Here is a 16,507-nt window from a genome sequence, read left to right on the forward strand (position 1 = left end):
GGGCCGGAAATCCTCCCCTCCTTGTATTAACTTTCTAAAATGGGAAACAGAAGAAGGAGTCACGCGAGGAGTGATCATCCTCCTCGAAGGCTCAGAGTGGGGTGCCTAAATGTGTGTGGATGTAACCAAGATGTGAAAAAAGGAGAGATAGGTAGTATGTTTGAGGAAAGGAACCTGGATGTTTTGGCTCTGAGTGAAACGAAGCTCAAGGGTAAAGGGGAAGAGTGGTTTGGAAATGTCTGGGGAGTGAAGTCAGGGGTTAGTGAGAGGACAAGAGCAAGGGAAGGAGTAGCAATACTCCTGAAACAGGAGTTGTGGGAGTATGTGATAGAATGTAAGAAAGTAAATTCTCGATTAATATGGGTAAAATTGAAAGTTGATGGAGAGAGGTGGGTGATTACTGGTGCATATGCACCTGGGCATGAGAAGAAAGATCATGAGAGGCAAGTGTTTTGGGAGCAGCTAAATGAGTGTGTTAGCGGTTTTGATGCACGAGACCGGGTTATAGTGATGGGTGATTTGAATGCAAAGGTGAGTAATGTGGCAGTTGAGGGAATAATTGGTATGCATGGGGTGTTCAGTGTTGTAAATGGAAATGGTGAAGAGCTTGTAGATTTATGTGCTGAAAAAGGACTGATGATTGGGAATACCTGGTTTAAAAAGCGAGATATACATAAGTATACTTATGTAAGTAGGAGAGATGGCCAGAGAGCGTTATTGGATTACGTGTTAATTGACAGGCGTGCGAAAGAGAGACTTTTGGATGTTAATGTGCTGAGAGGTGCAACTGGAGGGATGTCTGATCATTATCTTGTGGAGGCTAAGGTGAAGATTAGTATGGGTTTTCAGAAAAGAGGAGTGAATGTTGGGGTGAAGAAGGTGGTGAGAGTAAGTGAGCTTGGGAAGGAGACCTGTGTGGGGAAGTACCAGGAGAGACTGTGTACAGAATGGAAAAAGGTGAGAACAATGGAAGTAAGGGGAGTGGGGGAGGAATGGGATGTATTTAGGGAATCAGTGATGGATTGCGCAAAAGATGCTTGTGGCATGAGAAGAGTGGGAGGTGGGCTGTTTAGAAAGGGTAGTGAGTGGTGGGATGAAGAAGTAAGAGTATTAGTGAAAGAGAAGAGAGAGGCATTTGGACGATTTTTGCAGGAAAAAAATGCAATTGAGTGGGAGAAGTATAAAAGAAAGAGACAGGAGGTCAAGAGAAAGGTGCAAGAGGTGAAAAAAAGGGCAAATGAGAGTTGGGGTGAGAGACTATCAGTAAATTTTAGGGAGAATAAAAAGATGTTCTGGAAGGAGGTAAATAGGGTGCGTAAGACAAGGGAGCAAATGGGAACTTCAGTGAAGGGCGTAAATGGGGAGGTGATAACTAGTAGCGGTGATGTGAAAAGGAGATGGAATGAGTATTTTGAAGGTTTGTTGAATGTGTCTGATGACAGAGTGGCAGATATAGGGTGTTTTGGTCGAGGTGGTGTGCAAAGTGAGAGGGTTAGGGAAAATGATTTGGTAAACAGAGAAGAGGTAGTAAAAGCTTTGCGGAAGATGAAAGCCGGCAAGGCAGCAGGTTTGGATGGTATTGCAGTGGAATTTATTAAGAAAGGGGGTGACTGTATTGTTGACTGGTTGGTAAGGTTACTTAATGTATGTATGACTCATGGTGAGGTGCCTGAGGATTGGCGGAATGCGTGCGTAGTGCCATTGTACAAAGGCAAAGGGGATAAGAGTGAGTGCTCAAATTACAGAGGTATAAGTTTGTTGAGTATTCCTGGTAAATTATATGGGAGGGTATTGATTGAGAGGGTGAAGGCATGTACAGAGCATCAGATTGGGGAAGAGCAGTGCGGTTTCAGAAGTGGTAGAGGATGTGTGGACCAGGTGTTTGCTTTGAAGAATGTATGTGAGAAATACTTAGAAAAGCAAATGGATTTGTATGTAGCATTTATGGATCTGGAGAAGGCATATGATAGAGTTGATAGAGATGCTCTGTGGAAGGTATTAAGAATATATGGTGTGGGAGGCAAGTTGTTAGAAGCAGTGAAAAGTTTTTATCGAGGATGTAAGGCATGTGTACGTGTAGGAAGAGAGGAAAGTGATTGGTTCTCAGTGAATGTAGGTTTGCGGCAGGGGTGTGTGATGTCTCCATGGTTGTTTAATTTGTTTATGGATGGGGTTGTAAGGGAGGTAAATGCAAGAGTCCTGGAAAGAGGGGCAAGTATGAAGTCTGTTGGGGATGAGAGAGCTTGGGAAGTGAGTCAGTTGTTGTTCGCTGATGATACAGCGCTGGTGGCTGATTCATGTGAGAAACTGCAGAAGCTGGTGACTGAGTTTGGTAAAGTGTGTGGAAGAAGAAAGTTGAGAGTAAATGTGAATAAGAGCAAGGTTATTAGGTACAGTAGGGGTGAGGGTCAAGTCAATTGGGAGGTGAGTTTGAATGGAGAAAAACTGGAGGAAGTGAAGTGTTTTAGATATCTGGGAGTGGATCTGTCAGCGGATGGAACCATGGAAGCGGAAGTGGATCATAGGGTGGGGGAGGGGGCGAAAATTTTGGGAGCCTTGAAAAATGTGTGGAAGTCGAGAACATTATCTCGGAAAGCAAAAATGGGTATGTTTGAGGGAATAGTGGTTCCAACAATGTTGTATGGTTGCGAGGCGTGGGCTATGGATAGAGATGTGCGCAGGAGGATGGATGTGCTGGAAATGAGATGTTTGAGGACAATGTGTGGTGTGAGGTGGTTTGATCGAGTAAGTAACGTAAGGGTAAGAGAGATGTGTGGAAATAAAAAGAGCGTGGTTGAGAGAGCAGAAGAGGGTGTTTTGAAATGGTTTGGGCACATGGAGAGAATGAGTGAGGAGAGATTGACCAAGAGGATATATGTGTCGGAGGTGGAGGGAACGAGGAGAAGAGGGAGACCAAATTGGAGGTGGAAAGATGGAGTGAAAAGGATTTTGTGTGATCGGGGCCTGAACATGCAGGAGGGTGAAAGGAGGGCAAGAAATAGAGTGAATTGGAGTCATGTGGTATACAGGGGTTGACGTGCTGTCAGTGGATTGAAGCAAGGCATGTGAAGCGTCTGGGGTAAACCATGGAAGGCTGTGTAGGTATGTATATTTGCGTGTGTGGACGTGTGTATGTACATGTGTATGGGGGGGGGGGGTTGGGCCATTTCTTTCGTCTGTTTCCTTGCGCTACCTCGCAAACGCGGGAGACAGCGACAAAGTATAAAAAAAAAAAAAAAAAAAAATTTTAAACACATGAAAATGGTAAACCCCACTCTGTGTCCAGATGCCAAGAACATTATCAGATCTGTTAAACATTTTCTTGACATCAGGTCCCTTTTCTTCAGTACTTTATTCTTGCAAAGTAAAGAAGAAGTATTGTGACACTAAGCTCCTTGCTGTCAAGAACATCCTTTGCCATTGATAGTCAGGGTAGCTGTTACAAGCATTAGTGGTGATGTAGCCACCTTTCTGGGACCAAAGTTACTTGGCTTCGGCATCCTGCTTGAATGTGAAGCAGCAAAACTTGGTGTGTGACCCTGCATTTGTCACTTGAGAGAGGAGATGCTGTCACCAGTAGCTTGAGAGAGGAGATGCTGTCACCAAAGGCATTCATCAAAACTTTCCTTCTCACCTTCCTTTAATTAATGCATGCTGCAGCTTCCTATCAACCCTGCTTTTTGGAGATGAATAGGATCAGATCAGCTTTCAGGGTTCAGCAAGGCAACTCCCCTGGTCTCTTCTTCTCTAAGTAGCCAATAATGTAATCACAGACTGCTCATCCAATAAGGTGAACAGTTGGTTCTTGGATGATAGGACCTTGGCAGTAACTCTAACTTTTTAGTCCCTCACTCTAATAAAAGAGCCTTGGGAGTCAGGGGATCTATTCCTTAATCTTTCCAAGTGCACGATCACATCCACCCCAGAGACTGCTGACACTTCAACTACAATATTGCCATCTGCATCAATCACCAACCTTGGGTTCTAGGGCAATCTATGTCATTTATGCAAAATGGTGGAAGAATTATAAAAAGGATGGAAGACAGAATCAGCACTATGCAGCCTAAATGCTCAAGATGACTTTTACCTCCTCAGCATGTGTTTAACATTTTTGTTTTACAACAAAGAAGGCACAAGCAACTGTAAGCCCCCACAATCATGCCTACAACAGACTCAATACAAGTGAAAACTCACCTTAAGCAAAGCTGTTATCATCAAAGTACAAACGTCAAAAAACTTCTCACTCCAAAGGTGTCTATCCTTTTCCTCCTATTCATTTAGGCAAAGCTTAGAAGCAAGAGGACCCTCTGCAAATGGGGTCTTTCCAGTTATATGACAATAATAATATAAAAATCAATTATAATAATAATAATAATAATAATAATAATAATAATAATAATAATAATAATAATAATAATAAAATTGGAGGTGGAAAGATGGAGTGAAAAAGATTTTGTGTGATCGGGGCCTGAACATGCAGGAGGGTGAAAGGAGGGCAAGGAATAGAGTGAATTGGATCGATGTGGTATACCGGGGTTGACGTGCTGTCAGTGGATTGAATCAGAGCATATGAAGTGTCTGGGGTAAACCATGGAAAGCTGTGTAGGTATGTATATTTGCGTGTGTGGACGTGTGTATATACATGTGTATGGGGGTGGGTTGGGCCGTTTCTTTTGTCTGTTTCCTTGCGCTGCCTTGCAAGCGCGGGAGACGGCGGCAAAGCAAAAAAAAATAATAATAATAAGAATAATAATAATGATGATGGTGATGATAATGATAATGATAACAATATTAATAATAATTATCCCTGGGGATAGGGGAGAGAGAATACTTCCCACGTATTCCCTGAGTGTCGTAGAAGGCAACTAAAAGGGGAGGGAGCAGGTGGCTGGAAATCCTCCCCTCTTGTTTTTTTTTTTTTAATTTTCCAAAAGAAGGAACAGAGAAGGGGGCCAGGTGAGCATATTCCCTAAGAGGGCCAGTCCTCTGTTCTTAGTGCTACCTTGCTAACGCGGGAAATGGCGAATGGTTTGAAAGAAAGAAAATAATAATAATAATAATAATAATAATAATAATAATAATAATAATAATAATAATAATAATGGGAGTGGATCTGGCAGCAGATGGAACCATGGAAGCGGAAGTGGATCATAGGGTGGGGGAGGGGGCGAAAATTCTGGGAGCCTTGAAGAATGTGTGGAAGTCGAGAACATTATCTCGGAAAGCAAAAATGGGTATGTTTGAAGGAATAGTGGTTCCAACAATGTTGTATGGTTGCGAGGCGTGGGCTATGGATAGAGTTGTGCGCAGGAGGATGGATGTGCTGGAAATGAGATGTTTGAGGACAATGTGTGGTGTGAGGTGGTTTGATCGAGTAAGTAACGTAAGGGTAAGAGAGATGTGTGGAAATAAAAAGAGCGTGGTTGAGAGAGCAGAAGAGGGTGTTTTGAAATGGTTCGGGCACATGGAGAGAATGAGTGAGGAAAGATTGACCAAGAGAATATATGTGTCGGAGGTGGAGGGAACGAGGAGAAGAGGGAGACCAAATTGGAGGTGGAAAGATGGAGTGAAAAAGATTTTGTGTGATCGGGGCCTGAACATGCAGGAGGGTGAAAGGAGGGCAAGGAACAGAGTGAATTGGAGCGATGTGGTATACCGGGGTTGACGTGCTGTAAGTGGATTGAATCAAGGCATGTGAAGCGTCTGGGGTAAACCATGGAAAGCTGTGTAGGTATGTATATTTGCGTGTGTGGTCGTATGTATATACATGTGTATGGGGGTGGGTTGGGCCATTTCTTTCGTCTGTTTCCTTGCGCTACCTCGCAAACGCGGGAGACAGCGACAAAGCAAAAAAAAAAAATAAAAAAAAAAAAAAAAAATAATAATAATAATAATAATAATAATAATAATAATAATAATCATAGGGTGGGGGAGGGGGCGAAAGTTCTGGGAGCCTTGAAAAATGTGTGGAAGTCGAGAACATTATCTCGGAAAGCAAAAATGACTATGTTTGAAGGAATAGAGGTTCCAACAATGTTGTATGGTCGCGAGGCGTGGGCTATGGATAGAGTTGTGCGCAGGAGGGTGGATGTGCTGGATATGAGATGTTTGAGGACAATATGTGGTGTGAGGTGGTTTGATCGAGTAAGTAATGTGAGGGTAAGAGAGATGAGCGGAAATAAAAAGAGCGTGGTTGAGAGAGCAGAAGAGGGTGTTTTGAAATGGTTTGGGCACATGGAGAGAATGAGTGAGGAAAGATTGACCAAGAGGATATATGTGTCGGAGGTGGAGGGAACGAGGAGAAGTGGGAGACCAAATTGGAGGTGGAAAGATGGAGTGAAAAAGATTTTGAGTGATCGGGGCCTGAACATGCAGGAGGGTGAAAGGCAGGCAAGGAATAGAGTGAATTGGATCGATGTGGTATACTGGGGTCGACGTGCTGTCAATGGATTGAGTCATGGCATGTGAAGCGTCTGGGGTAAACCATGGAAAGCTCTGTGGGGCCTGGATGTGGGCAGGGAGCTGTGGTTTCGGTGCATTATTACATGACAGCTAGAGACTGAGTGTGAACGAATGGGGCCTTTGTTGTCTTTTCCTAGCACTACCTCGCACATATGAGGGGGGGGGATGTTATTTCATGTGTGGCGAGGTGGCGATGGGAATAAATAAAGGCAGACTATGAATTATGTACATGTGTATATATGTATATGTCTGTGTGTGTATATATATGTGTACATTGAGATGTATAGGTATGTATATTTGCAAGTGTGGACATGTATGTATATACATGTGTATGGGGGTGGGTTGGGCCATTTCTTTCGTCTGTTTCCTTGCGCTACCTCACAAACGCAGGAGACAGCGACAAAGCAAATGAAAAAAAAATAATAATAATAATAGTAATAATGATAATAATTATAATAATCCCTGAGGCAAAGTGAGGATGTTCCCTCAAAGGCTCAGTCCTCTGTTCTTAACACTACCTTGCTAATACGAGAAATGGCGAATGGTATGAAAGAAAAAAGAAAAACAATAAAAATAATAATAATATACATACATGAAACCAACACTCTCCTCTTTTAACTCCAACAGCAGTAAAGCAGTAGTCACTTCATGAGTATTACAAAGTTTACTCATGTTCATCTGTTACTATGTGTGGATAAAAACTTATGCATGGTTATGAAAACCATAAAAGTCTAGGGTAGGGATAATAAAACTGCATGGATGTTAGAGGGTTATCGAATGGGCTGCACAATGGCATGCTTCCAAGAAAAATGAAAGGTGGACGTTTTCAGAAAGTACGACATAAGTGAGCAATGATCAAAGCTAGCTTGAAGGCATACTCCTTTTGGACTCAAGAAGGTATGCCATCTGAGCTATATAAATACCTTACCCACAAGGAGCTGGGAAAAAGGCCATTGTAACATTGTTGCATTTCCTTTTTCAGGTTCAACAATAACTGTTCTTCTCCAAGTACTAAACTCATCAGCAATAATTGTAGTGTCTCAGTACACTTACATTAATTTCATGAACCTTCATATAAGAATGGTGCCCTCATGTACTATTGCCACAGTGAGCTGATAAAAGCAAATGTCAGTAAACTTGATGTCTATCTATCTATATCTCTGACACCTGCCCACTAGAATTCCCTCAAGGGGGTGGCCACCAAAATAATCTCTCCATAACTAGTGAACTCCAGTGCCACTTCTTTGCGTTTAGTGCATTACCCTTAACAGGCCAAAGGCAAAAGGCAACTCTAGTGCAATGTTTGCAAATGCTCCTACCTAATGCTTTTGCCTGATGTTCCTACCTACTACTTCCACCTAGTGTTTTTACCTAATGTTCCTGCCTGCTATCTATATCTCCTGTTCCCACCATTTTGCCAAAAGGCAGGGCCAGCACATAGCACTCACTGCAAAAATATCTAAAGTTGTGAAGAATGAACTCTTGGAGTTACGTGCTGTTGAGTATCATGTGCTACAAGAAGAAATTGTATGTCTGTGGACAGAATGCCAATAGTCCATGTGTGGGTTTGGCAGAAAGAACAGACAGCTACGTGCGTCAGAGAAGTGCAACTTCACAACCACTAAAGTGCGGGCTCACTACAAAGCTGTCACTAACCCTCCCCATACCCAGGTGGATGCCTACCAACAACTACCTAAAAAGCCAACATCAAACTTGATGTCTTTTTAATTCTTTCTTTTCTTTCATACTATTCGCCATTTCCCGCGTTAGCAAGGTAGCGTTAAGAACAGAGGACTGGGCCTCTGAGGGAATGTCCTCACCTGGCCTCGTTCTCTGTTCCTTCTTTTGGAAAATCAAAAAAAAACGAGAGGGGAGGATTTCCAGCCCCCCGCTCCCTCCCCTTTTAGTCGCCTTCTACGACACACAGGGAATACGTGGGAAGTATTCTTTCTCCCCTATCCCCAGGGATAAAATATAATATAATGCTGAAAATACAATCTCTCCTTAATCCCAGAGAAAAATCAGAGTAATCTCTCTGAAGTTTTATTAATTATTAGTTATGGTCCATTGTGTTTTATCTCATAGAATCCTAAAATTATCCATATCTTCCACACTGAGATGCACTTCAGCCTCCATGGCTTCATTTGCTGCCAGGTCTAAGCCCACGTACCTCAAGCAATCCACTACTTCTACGTCCTAGCTCAAAAACCATCTTATCTTAACCCTTAATGCACTTCTTAACCTCACTTCTGTACACATTAACTTTCAACAACCTGCTTTTGTTCTCTCTCCGTAACTCATTTCTGTTTGTAGTTTTGCCACCTACAAACAGTAAGTCATTTAACTTACCCATTCCTAAAAATCCAACTGGCACATCTGAGCTGTTTTCCTTCTCATGAATTATGTAGGTTAAAGTTAAAAAGTTTATGTATCCTATCATTCATGAACTAATATCGATGATTTATCAACAAGTTGATTCAATAGTTTCAAGAAATATGTCTACATGCCAGTATAAAATCACTATTGTAATATCAGTATGATGCAATAAAATTAATACATTCTAAAAGTATGACACAGTAAGTCACATGCATATGAGCATTTACAGCAATGCATTGTAGTAAGTTAACTAGCAGTGCAGCAGTCATACTACCTACTTAGCAGTGTCAACAAATCTCCAACACCACAACTGCAAAGATATACAAGTATGCAGTAAGTCAAGAAAAGATATGATTGGCTGATGTGGGACATATGAAAGGAAATGACATGTGGAAGAGCCAAAACAAGGTGATAACAAGGAGCAGAAAAGGAGGCAGCAAGATTCACACCAGAAACTCAGGCAGTAAGTCATCTAAGGTTCCAGGCATTAGGGATTTCAAGATCCCTTGTCTTCTTACATCTATCACACAAAAACTTTTGTAATAAGAGAGATGGGGAAGTGGTAACAGGCAGAAATAAAGCTAAGAAAAGATGGAGTGAATATACTGGGGTTTGCTAAATGTATTAGATGAAAGGATGGCAGATGTCAGGTGTTTGGGATGTGGAAATATGCGGAGCAAGAGAGTTACAGCATGCGGATTGGTGAAAAGTGAAGTAAGATGAAATACAGCCAAGTGGCTGGATTGGAAAGGATTGCATATGAATTCTTAAAAAATGGGGTAACAGTGTTGCTGATTGGTTAGTTACGAATTTCAATGAATGCGTGGCTATGGTTCAAGGTGAGGTGTCCGAGGATAGGAAGAATGCTTGCATAGCGTCACTGTATAAAGACAAGGAGGATAAAAACAAATGTTTGAAATACAGTTGTAGATGTCTGAGTGCATCTGGTAAGTTGTATGGAAGAGTGGTGACTCAGAGGGTGGTGGTATGCACAGAGCATCAGACTAAGAAAGATCAATGAAGCCTCAGGTGTGGTAGAGGATGTGAATCACATATTTGCTCTCAAAAACTTGAGAAATGATACAATAATCAGATAGATTTGTATGAGGCACCTAAGGATCTGGAGGAAGCATACAAATGACAGATATGCTTGAGGAAAGTGATACAACAAATACATGACGTGGGTGGATAGCTACTTGAAGCAGAGGAGTTTTTGTCGAGAGAGCAAGGCATGTGTGCAAGTAGGGAGAATGGAGGGATAGTGATTCTGGATAAAGCTGGGTGTATGGCAAGGATGTGTGTATCACCACATATGTTTAATCTGTTTATGGATGGGGCAATGATGGAAGTTAATGCAAGCATCTTGGGGTAAGAGGCAGGTATGCAGTTTTTTTGGGGTTCGGCAGGCTTGAAAAGTGAGTCAATTACTGTGTGCTGATGACATGGCTCAGATAGGAGATTTGAGTGAGAGACTCAAGAATCTGGTTTCTGAGTTTAGAAGGGTGAGTGAAAGGAGAAATTTGAAAGTTAATCTGAACAAAAGTTAGGTAATCAACCTTAGCAGTGGAGATACTAGTTGAATGGAGTGAGTTCAAATGGAGAGAGCTTGGAAGGAGGGGCGTTTTAGATACCTGGGAGTGGATATGACAGTGGACCAAACCATGGGAGCTGAAATAGGCCATGGAGTAGGTGAATGGATAAAGGTTCTGGTGTCTTAGTGAAATAAAGGTCACTGGGCATACTGAGGAATAAGTACAGAGAGGTCACTAATCAGTGAATGTAAAATGGGTGTATTTGATAGCACAGTAGCCCCAACAATATTGTAAAGATTCAAGGCTTGGACTCTTAATCAAAAGTATGGGAGAGGATGAATGTGTTGGAAATTAAATGCCTGAGAACAATTTGTGGTGTAAGGAGGGCTGGTCAAAGAAAAATGATGGGGCAAGACAGAGTTGTGGTTATAAGAAGAGTATGCATGAAAGAGCTGAAGACCATTTGCTGAAATGGTTTGTACATATGATAAGGATGAATGAGGAGGAGCTGAGAAGAGAATATACTCTTCAGAAGTGCTGGGTACATGGAGAAAAGGAAAACCCAGGAGGACATAGAAAGATGGAATACAAGATGCTTTAAGTGATCAGGACTGGAACATGCAGAGGAATGTGAGGCATGTACAGGAAGAGTGAACTGGTGTGATATTGTATAAAAGGGACAATTTGCTATTAATGGCCTTAACCAGAGCATAGAAAGTGCCCAGGGGAAACAATGAAAAGGTATGGGGGGTTTGGCTGTGGATTAGTAGGCAGTGGTTTCAGTGCATATAATAACAATTAAAGAGTGGATGTAAGTAAATGAGGCCACTTTTCACATGTTCCTTGTACTAGCTTGCTACTAGGGAAACAGCAAACGAGGATGAAGAAAAACAGAAATGTCAACTTTGACCCCATCTTTTTATGTTATTGACAATAAAAGCAAGTTCACTTACTAGGAAACTATACACTATTACTCAAGAGCAAATCTCATACTATCTATGCCAAAAGCACAAATGATAGGTAGCAATGAAAAACATACAGTTCTAGAAAGGAAACCCCATGGATAAACTCTCAAACAAGTGTAAATATTTCACATTACCTTACAAGTTTGCCAAACTTCTCAAAAATCTTGTACAGATCTGTGTTGGTAAGACTAAAGGGCAAATTGGACACATAAACAGTACTGCGACTTGGGGCAAGATTGTGTCTTCTGCTAGGACCACTTCGTGTATCTGCCATCATTAGGCAGTTTCAATTAATTTTCTGAAAAATAAAGAAAATATGTATACATATACACACGCACACAAATCAATACTTTCTTTTATAAACATTCACCATTGCTCACATTAGTGAGGTAGCATTAAGAACAGAGGGCTGAGCCAAGAGGTCAAAGTGGTGCACATGATCTAGTACATGTACAAAACCATGAGGAAAATGAAACATAAGTTCCTAAGTGCACTTTTGTGTAATGATCACATTGTCGGGGGGAGATACAAGAATGAGATAGAACACCTAGAACAGTTAGCTGATATACAAGGAAGAGACATCTTTTCCACTCCATTCTTCAATCTCCATGGGGTAGGAAGAGAGAATTTTACCTCTGTATTCCCTGTGTGTTGTAGATGGCTACTAGTGGGGTCGGGAGTGGGAGCTGCAAAGCCTCCCCTTCTTGTATTTCAGTTTCTGAACGATGGAACACAAGGTGCTAAGCGGGGACAGCTCATCCTCCTCGAAGGCTCAGGCTGAGATGTCTAATTGTGTGTGGATGTAACCAAGAAGAGAAGAATGGAGAGACAGGCAGTACATTTGAAGAAAGAAACCTGGGTGTTCTGGTTCTGATTAAAACAAAGGTCAAAGGTAAAGAGAAGTAATGTTTGGAAATGTTAAAAGACAAGTCAGGGGTTGTTGTGACAACAAGAGCTAAGGAAGGAGTGCCAATACTGCTGAAATAGTTGTGGGAGTGTGTGAAAGAAAGTAAGGTAAGTAAATATGAAAGTGGATGGTGAGAGATGGGTAATTATTAGTGCTTATGCACCTGGTCATGAGAAGAAAGATCATGAGAGGTAAATGTTTTGGGAGCAGCTGAGTGAGCGTGTTACCAGTTTTGATGAAAGAACAGGTGTTAGTTATGGGTGTTTTAAATGCAAGGGTGAGTAATGTGGCAGTTGATGGTATAACTGGAGAGTATGGGGTATTCAGTGAAGTGAATAGAAATGATGAATAGCTTGTGAATTTCATAATTAACTGCTATTTCTTGTGTTAGCAAGATAGCAGGCAATGAGTGGCATACAGAATGTAGGAGCTGGGCAGGTGAGAAAGGGTACTAAGTGGTGGGAAGAGAAAGTAGATTTGCAAGTGAAAAAAAGGAAAGAGAGGGGTATGGGCAATACTTACAGGGAAGGAATGTGAGTGATTGGGAGATGTAACAAGAGAAAGAGGCAGGAGGTCAAAAGGAAGATGCAGGGGCTTAGAAAAAGGGCAAATGAGAGCTGGGGTGAGTATCAGCAAACTTCTTGACACACATATCCTCTTTATCAATCTCTCCTCATTCATTCTTTCCATTCATCCAAACCATATCAGCACACCCTTTTCAGCTCTCTCAATCACACTTGTTACCACACCTCTCTCTTAACCTTTCATTACTTACTCAATCAAACTACCTCAAACCCCATATTGTTCTCAAACATTTCATTTCAAGCACAACCATCCTTCTCTGTACATTCTCATCAACAATCCATGCCTTACGTTATTGCAACAATGGAAGTACCATACCTCCAAACATAGCCATGTTAGCCCTTCCAGATAATGAACTTTCTTTCTATACATTCCTTAATGCTCCCAGAGCCATTGACCCCTCATCCACCCTTGACTTACTTCCACTTTAGTGGTTCCATTGGCTACCATGTCCACTCACATGTATCTAAAACAGTCCACTTCCTCCAAATTTTCTCTATTCAAACTCACATCCCAACTAGAATGACCCACTGCCTTGCTAAACCTCCTACCACACACTCTCCCAAACTCAGACACCAATGTCTGTAACTTCTCACTTGAATCTGTCAACAACTGACACATCCACAGTCCCCTTGCTCCCTACAGCCTGCATTTCCACCCTCCTCTCCCAGAACCTGCAATTACCTCCCTCACCACCCTATCTATAAACATATTAAACAGCCATGGTGACAAACCTTTCATCTAGGCAAATATTTTAGGCTACATCAATCAGACTTTACTCAACAAGAGGTATGATCTGGACAAATGTGTGTAATATTTTCCCCTCTAGATGATTCTGTGCCTGGTATCATCTGCATCTACAAAACATGAAGTTTATATATATTTTTCATGAAGTCATCTGCTTGATTTACATTTTTGCTCTCTTAAAAGTGGAGACACCAAAGGACACAGTAGTCTACACTTGTTGATTTTCCTGTGTAATTTTTAAAGCTAACACGTTTGTCAAATGTAAATATTGAACATACTCCTTCAACATAGCACAAAGCACATATTCAGGGATGTAATTCTCAGGTTATGCCTAAAAACAATCACCACCACTCATTGAGGAAAATATTAAAAATAACGGTGCACTGAGATCAAAGGGTGATATTCTATGTCTGTCCATCATTTCACTTGTTTGTAGAATTTCTATGTTCAGTCTTTTGTATAGTGGTACATACTAAAGCATAAAAATTCATTCAAAAAGCTATTAATGATCATATCATCATCACTGAACACATCATAACACATCATATCAACAACAGTGATGGACAGGGATCCCTTTCAATGGGGATCCATATTAGCCAAGACCATTTAAAATGCACACCTTTTTGTCTATGGATGTACTGATTTACATAAAAAACCCATTAATCCTCATCTCATCATTACTAATAGATAGTTGTACTAATAATGAGAGTGGCCTGAGACTGCCACGAAGACATCTATCTGTCGATCATTTTACTTTTCTATAATATAGATTTTCTATGAACAGGCATTTATGTCTCTAAATCTGTACTGAAGTAGCATAAGACAAAAAAATTACCATTCAGTCTCACCATTACTCTATGATTATTATGGCATATAAAAAATAAGGATGTGCTGAGGGCAATGGCAGCTGTTTTCATTATGGCTCTTGATTTTTACAACTGGTTTACCTACTTTTCTGTTAATAAGCCCTACATTTTTCCCTGATTTTAACAGCCCTCCCCACTTTTGACTTACTATTGTTACACAAGAAAATGCTCCAAGTCATGCTCAGCTCTCATTTTTTCATCCACACAGTATACTACAACTGCAACGACAAAATCACCGATATTCCTTAGTTATTTCTGTAAAACACCTACACTGGACTTTAACCCACTTGATTTCTAGTTTTGACAACATGTAATCCACCATTATTCAAAATGAATAAAGTTCTAGTTTAGGGGCATCACAGAAATACATATCAATGGGCTCTTTACATTTTGTAAAAGTGGTTTAGACCAGGAGAGCATCATTTGGAGCTATATATTTCATTACATGATATGAAATGTAAAAGTAGGAAGAATTACGAAAATATATAACGATACGAGAAAATGTAGGTAAAAGTGAAACTTTTTGAAATCAACCTCATTCTTACTTCCACTACATTTACATTTACCTTACCTAACTTTTCTTACAATCTAAATTTACCTTATTTTCATCATTGTTTGAAAAAATATGTGGATGATATTGTCAGTTCATTCAGATATTGGGATGTGTTCACTTTCTCCCAACACATGCAATCAATATAGCAAAATCAAGATCACATTACAAGTACATTTTGACAACATCAAAAATTAAGGTAAATTTAGGTCCTTAGGTGAGGTTCGCACAGGTTAAATTGATTTCAAAAAGTTTCACTTGCTTTTACCCCACATTTTCTCTGATCTTCATAGCCCACCCCACTCACTCATCTACTCATCATTAAATAAAATCATTGCTCTAAATCAAGCCCCCCCTACTGTAAATTAATTTTGCTCATTATAAAGAGTCTGTTGAGATGAATTTCTTTCAAACCCAACAGTTCGTTCTGTGCTTCTCTCAAGTGGAACTTTACCATGAAGTCCATGATTTGTTCAGTACATAACAAGTGTTCTAAAGGATACTGCACTTCATACACCAACTATGACAGATCAGGAAGTCAAAGAAAGTTTGTTTTAGCCCTGTATCGTTATCAGATTTGGATATTAAGTGATTTTGTTCATCTATACTAGTGTTTAGTGAATACAACCAGTTGCAGAGAATGAATATGGGCATTACATTGTACGACAGCAAATAATGATAGAAATGATGTTTAAGTACATTACTAAGAAAATGGAGTTATCTAATGTTATAGTAGGTGATACACTTGTAAATTTTCAACAAAACCTATAAAAACCTCATCTAGTAGCTGAAATGACAGGCAAAACATACTAACATTAAATTGCTCTTGCACTGGAGAATGCATGGCCACTTACTGTGCTATTTGCTGACACTCGGCGCCATTAGCTCCATACTCATTAGTTGATGTGACTGGTATATCTGAACCAAAATATTAAACAATGGCATAAATCTTCATTCCCGAGGAGTTCAGGGGAGGTTTTCATATGATCTGAGGATTTTTTTTTAAAAAGTGTCTTACCTACATTAACTACCCCACATTTTTCCCTTGTACACTTTCTACAATCACCTTATCTAATATCGTTCAATATCTAATGCTCTAATTCATGTTCCGCAACCTCGTTTCCTTCCCCATATATTACGGTAGTACTGAAGAATAAAATCAAAGTCTAAGACTATTAGTGATAAGGGGGCAAAATAGACTCTTGACATGAATCTTTCTCATATTCATACTTACAATTATAAGGAAGTCTTGACGAGCTGTTGCCATGATAAGATCCTGGACCACAACCATACTGACTGGGTCTAGGAGATAGAGCTACTGAGCCGCAAATCGGGTTTTCAGACCAAGATCCCGCTTCTTATCAGTTTCCATTAGCACCACATATACTCCAGAAAATAATGCTATACACAGAGTACATATCCTTTCCGTCACTGGCGCACTGGTTTGCAGGAGGTGCTTGAATAAATACCTTCAGGCTGTCAAGTTTGAACGTCCATTTAAACCCCCCAAATATAAACAA

The 16,507-nt window shown here is 40.6% G+C and overlaps 1 protein-coding gene across 2 annotated transcripts in view; it reads right to left on the minus strand.

Moving 5' to 3' along the window:
- Positions 1-16,507, minus strand: part of LOC139753718 (zinc finger CCHC-type and RNA-binding motif-containing protein 1-like) — a 95,501-nt gene extending 78,994 nt beyond the window's left edge. The window contains exons 1-2 of one of the 2 annotated variants that reach the window (XM_071670453.1): positions 16,222-16,507; positions 11,470-11,633 (exon numbers count right to left, since the gene is read on the minus strand). In XM_071670453.1, coding sequence (XP_071526554.1) covers positions 11,470-11,612 — 143 coding nt within the window. In that variant the 5' untranslated portion in view covers positions 11,613-11,633; positions 16,222-16,507. The remainder of the gene's footprint in view (positions 1-11,469; positions 11,634-16,221) is intronic. The other variant, XM_071670455.1, reaches the window with a different exon arrangement.

This window comes from Panulirus ornatus, chromosome 15 (genome assembly GCF_036320965.1).
Source record: "Panulirus ornatus isolate Po-2019 chromosome 15, ASM3632096v1, whole genome shotgun sequence".
Classification (NCBI taxonomy): domain Eukaryota; kingdom Metazoa; phylum Arthropoda; class Malacostraca; order Decapoda; family Palinuridae; genus Panulirus; species Panulirus ornatus.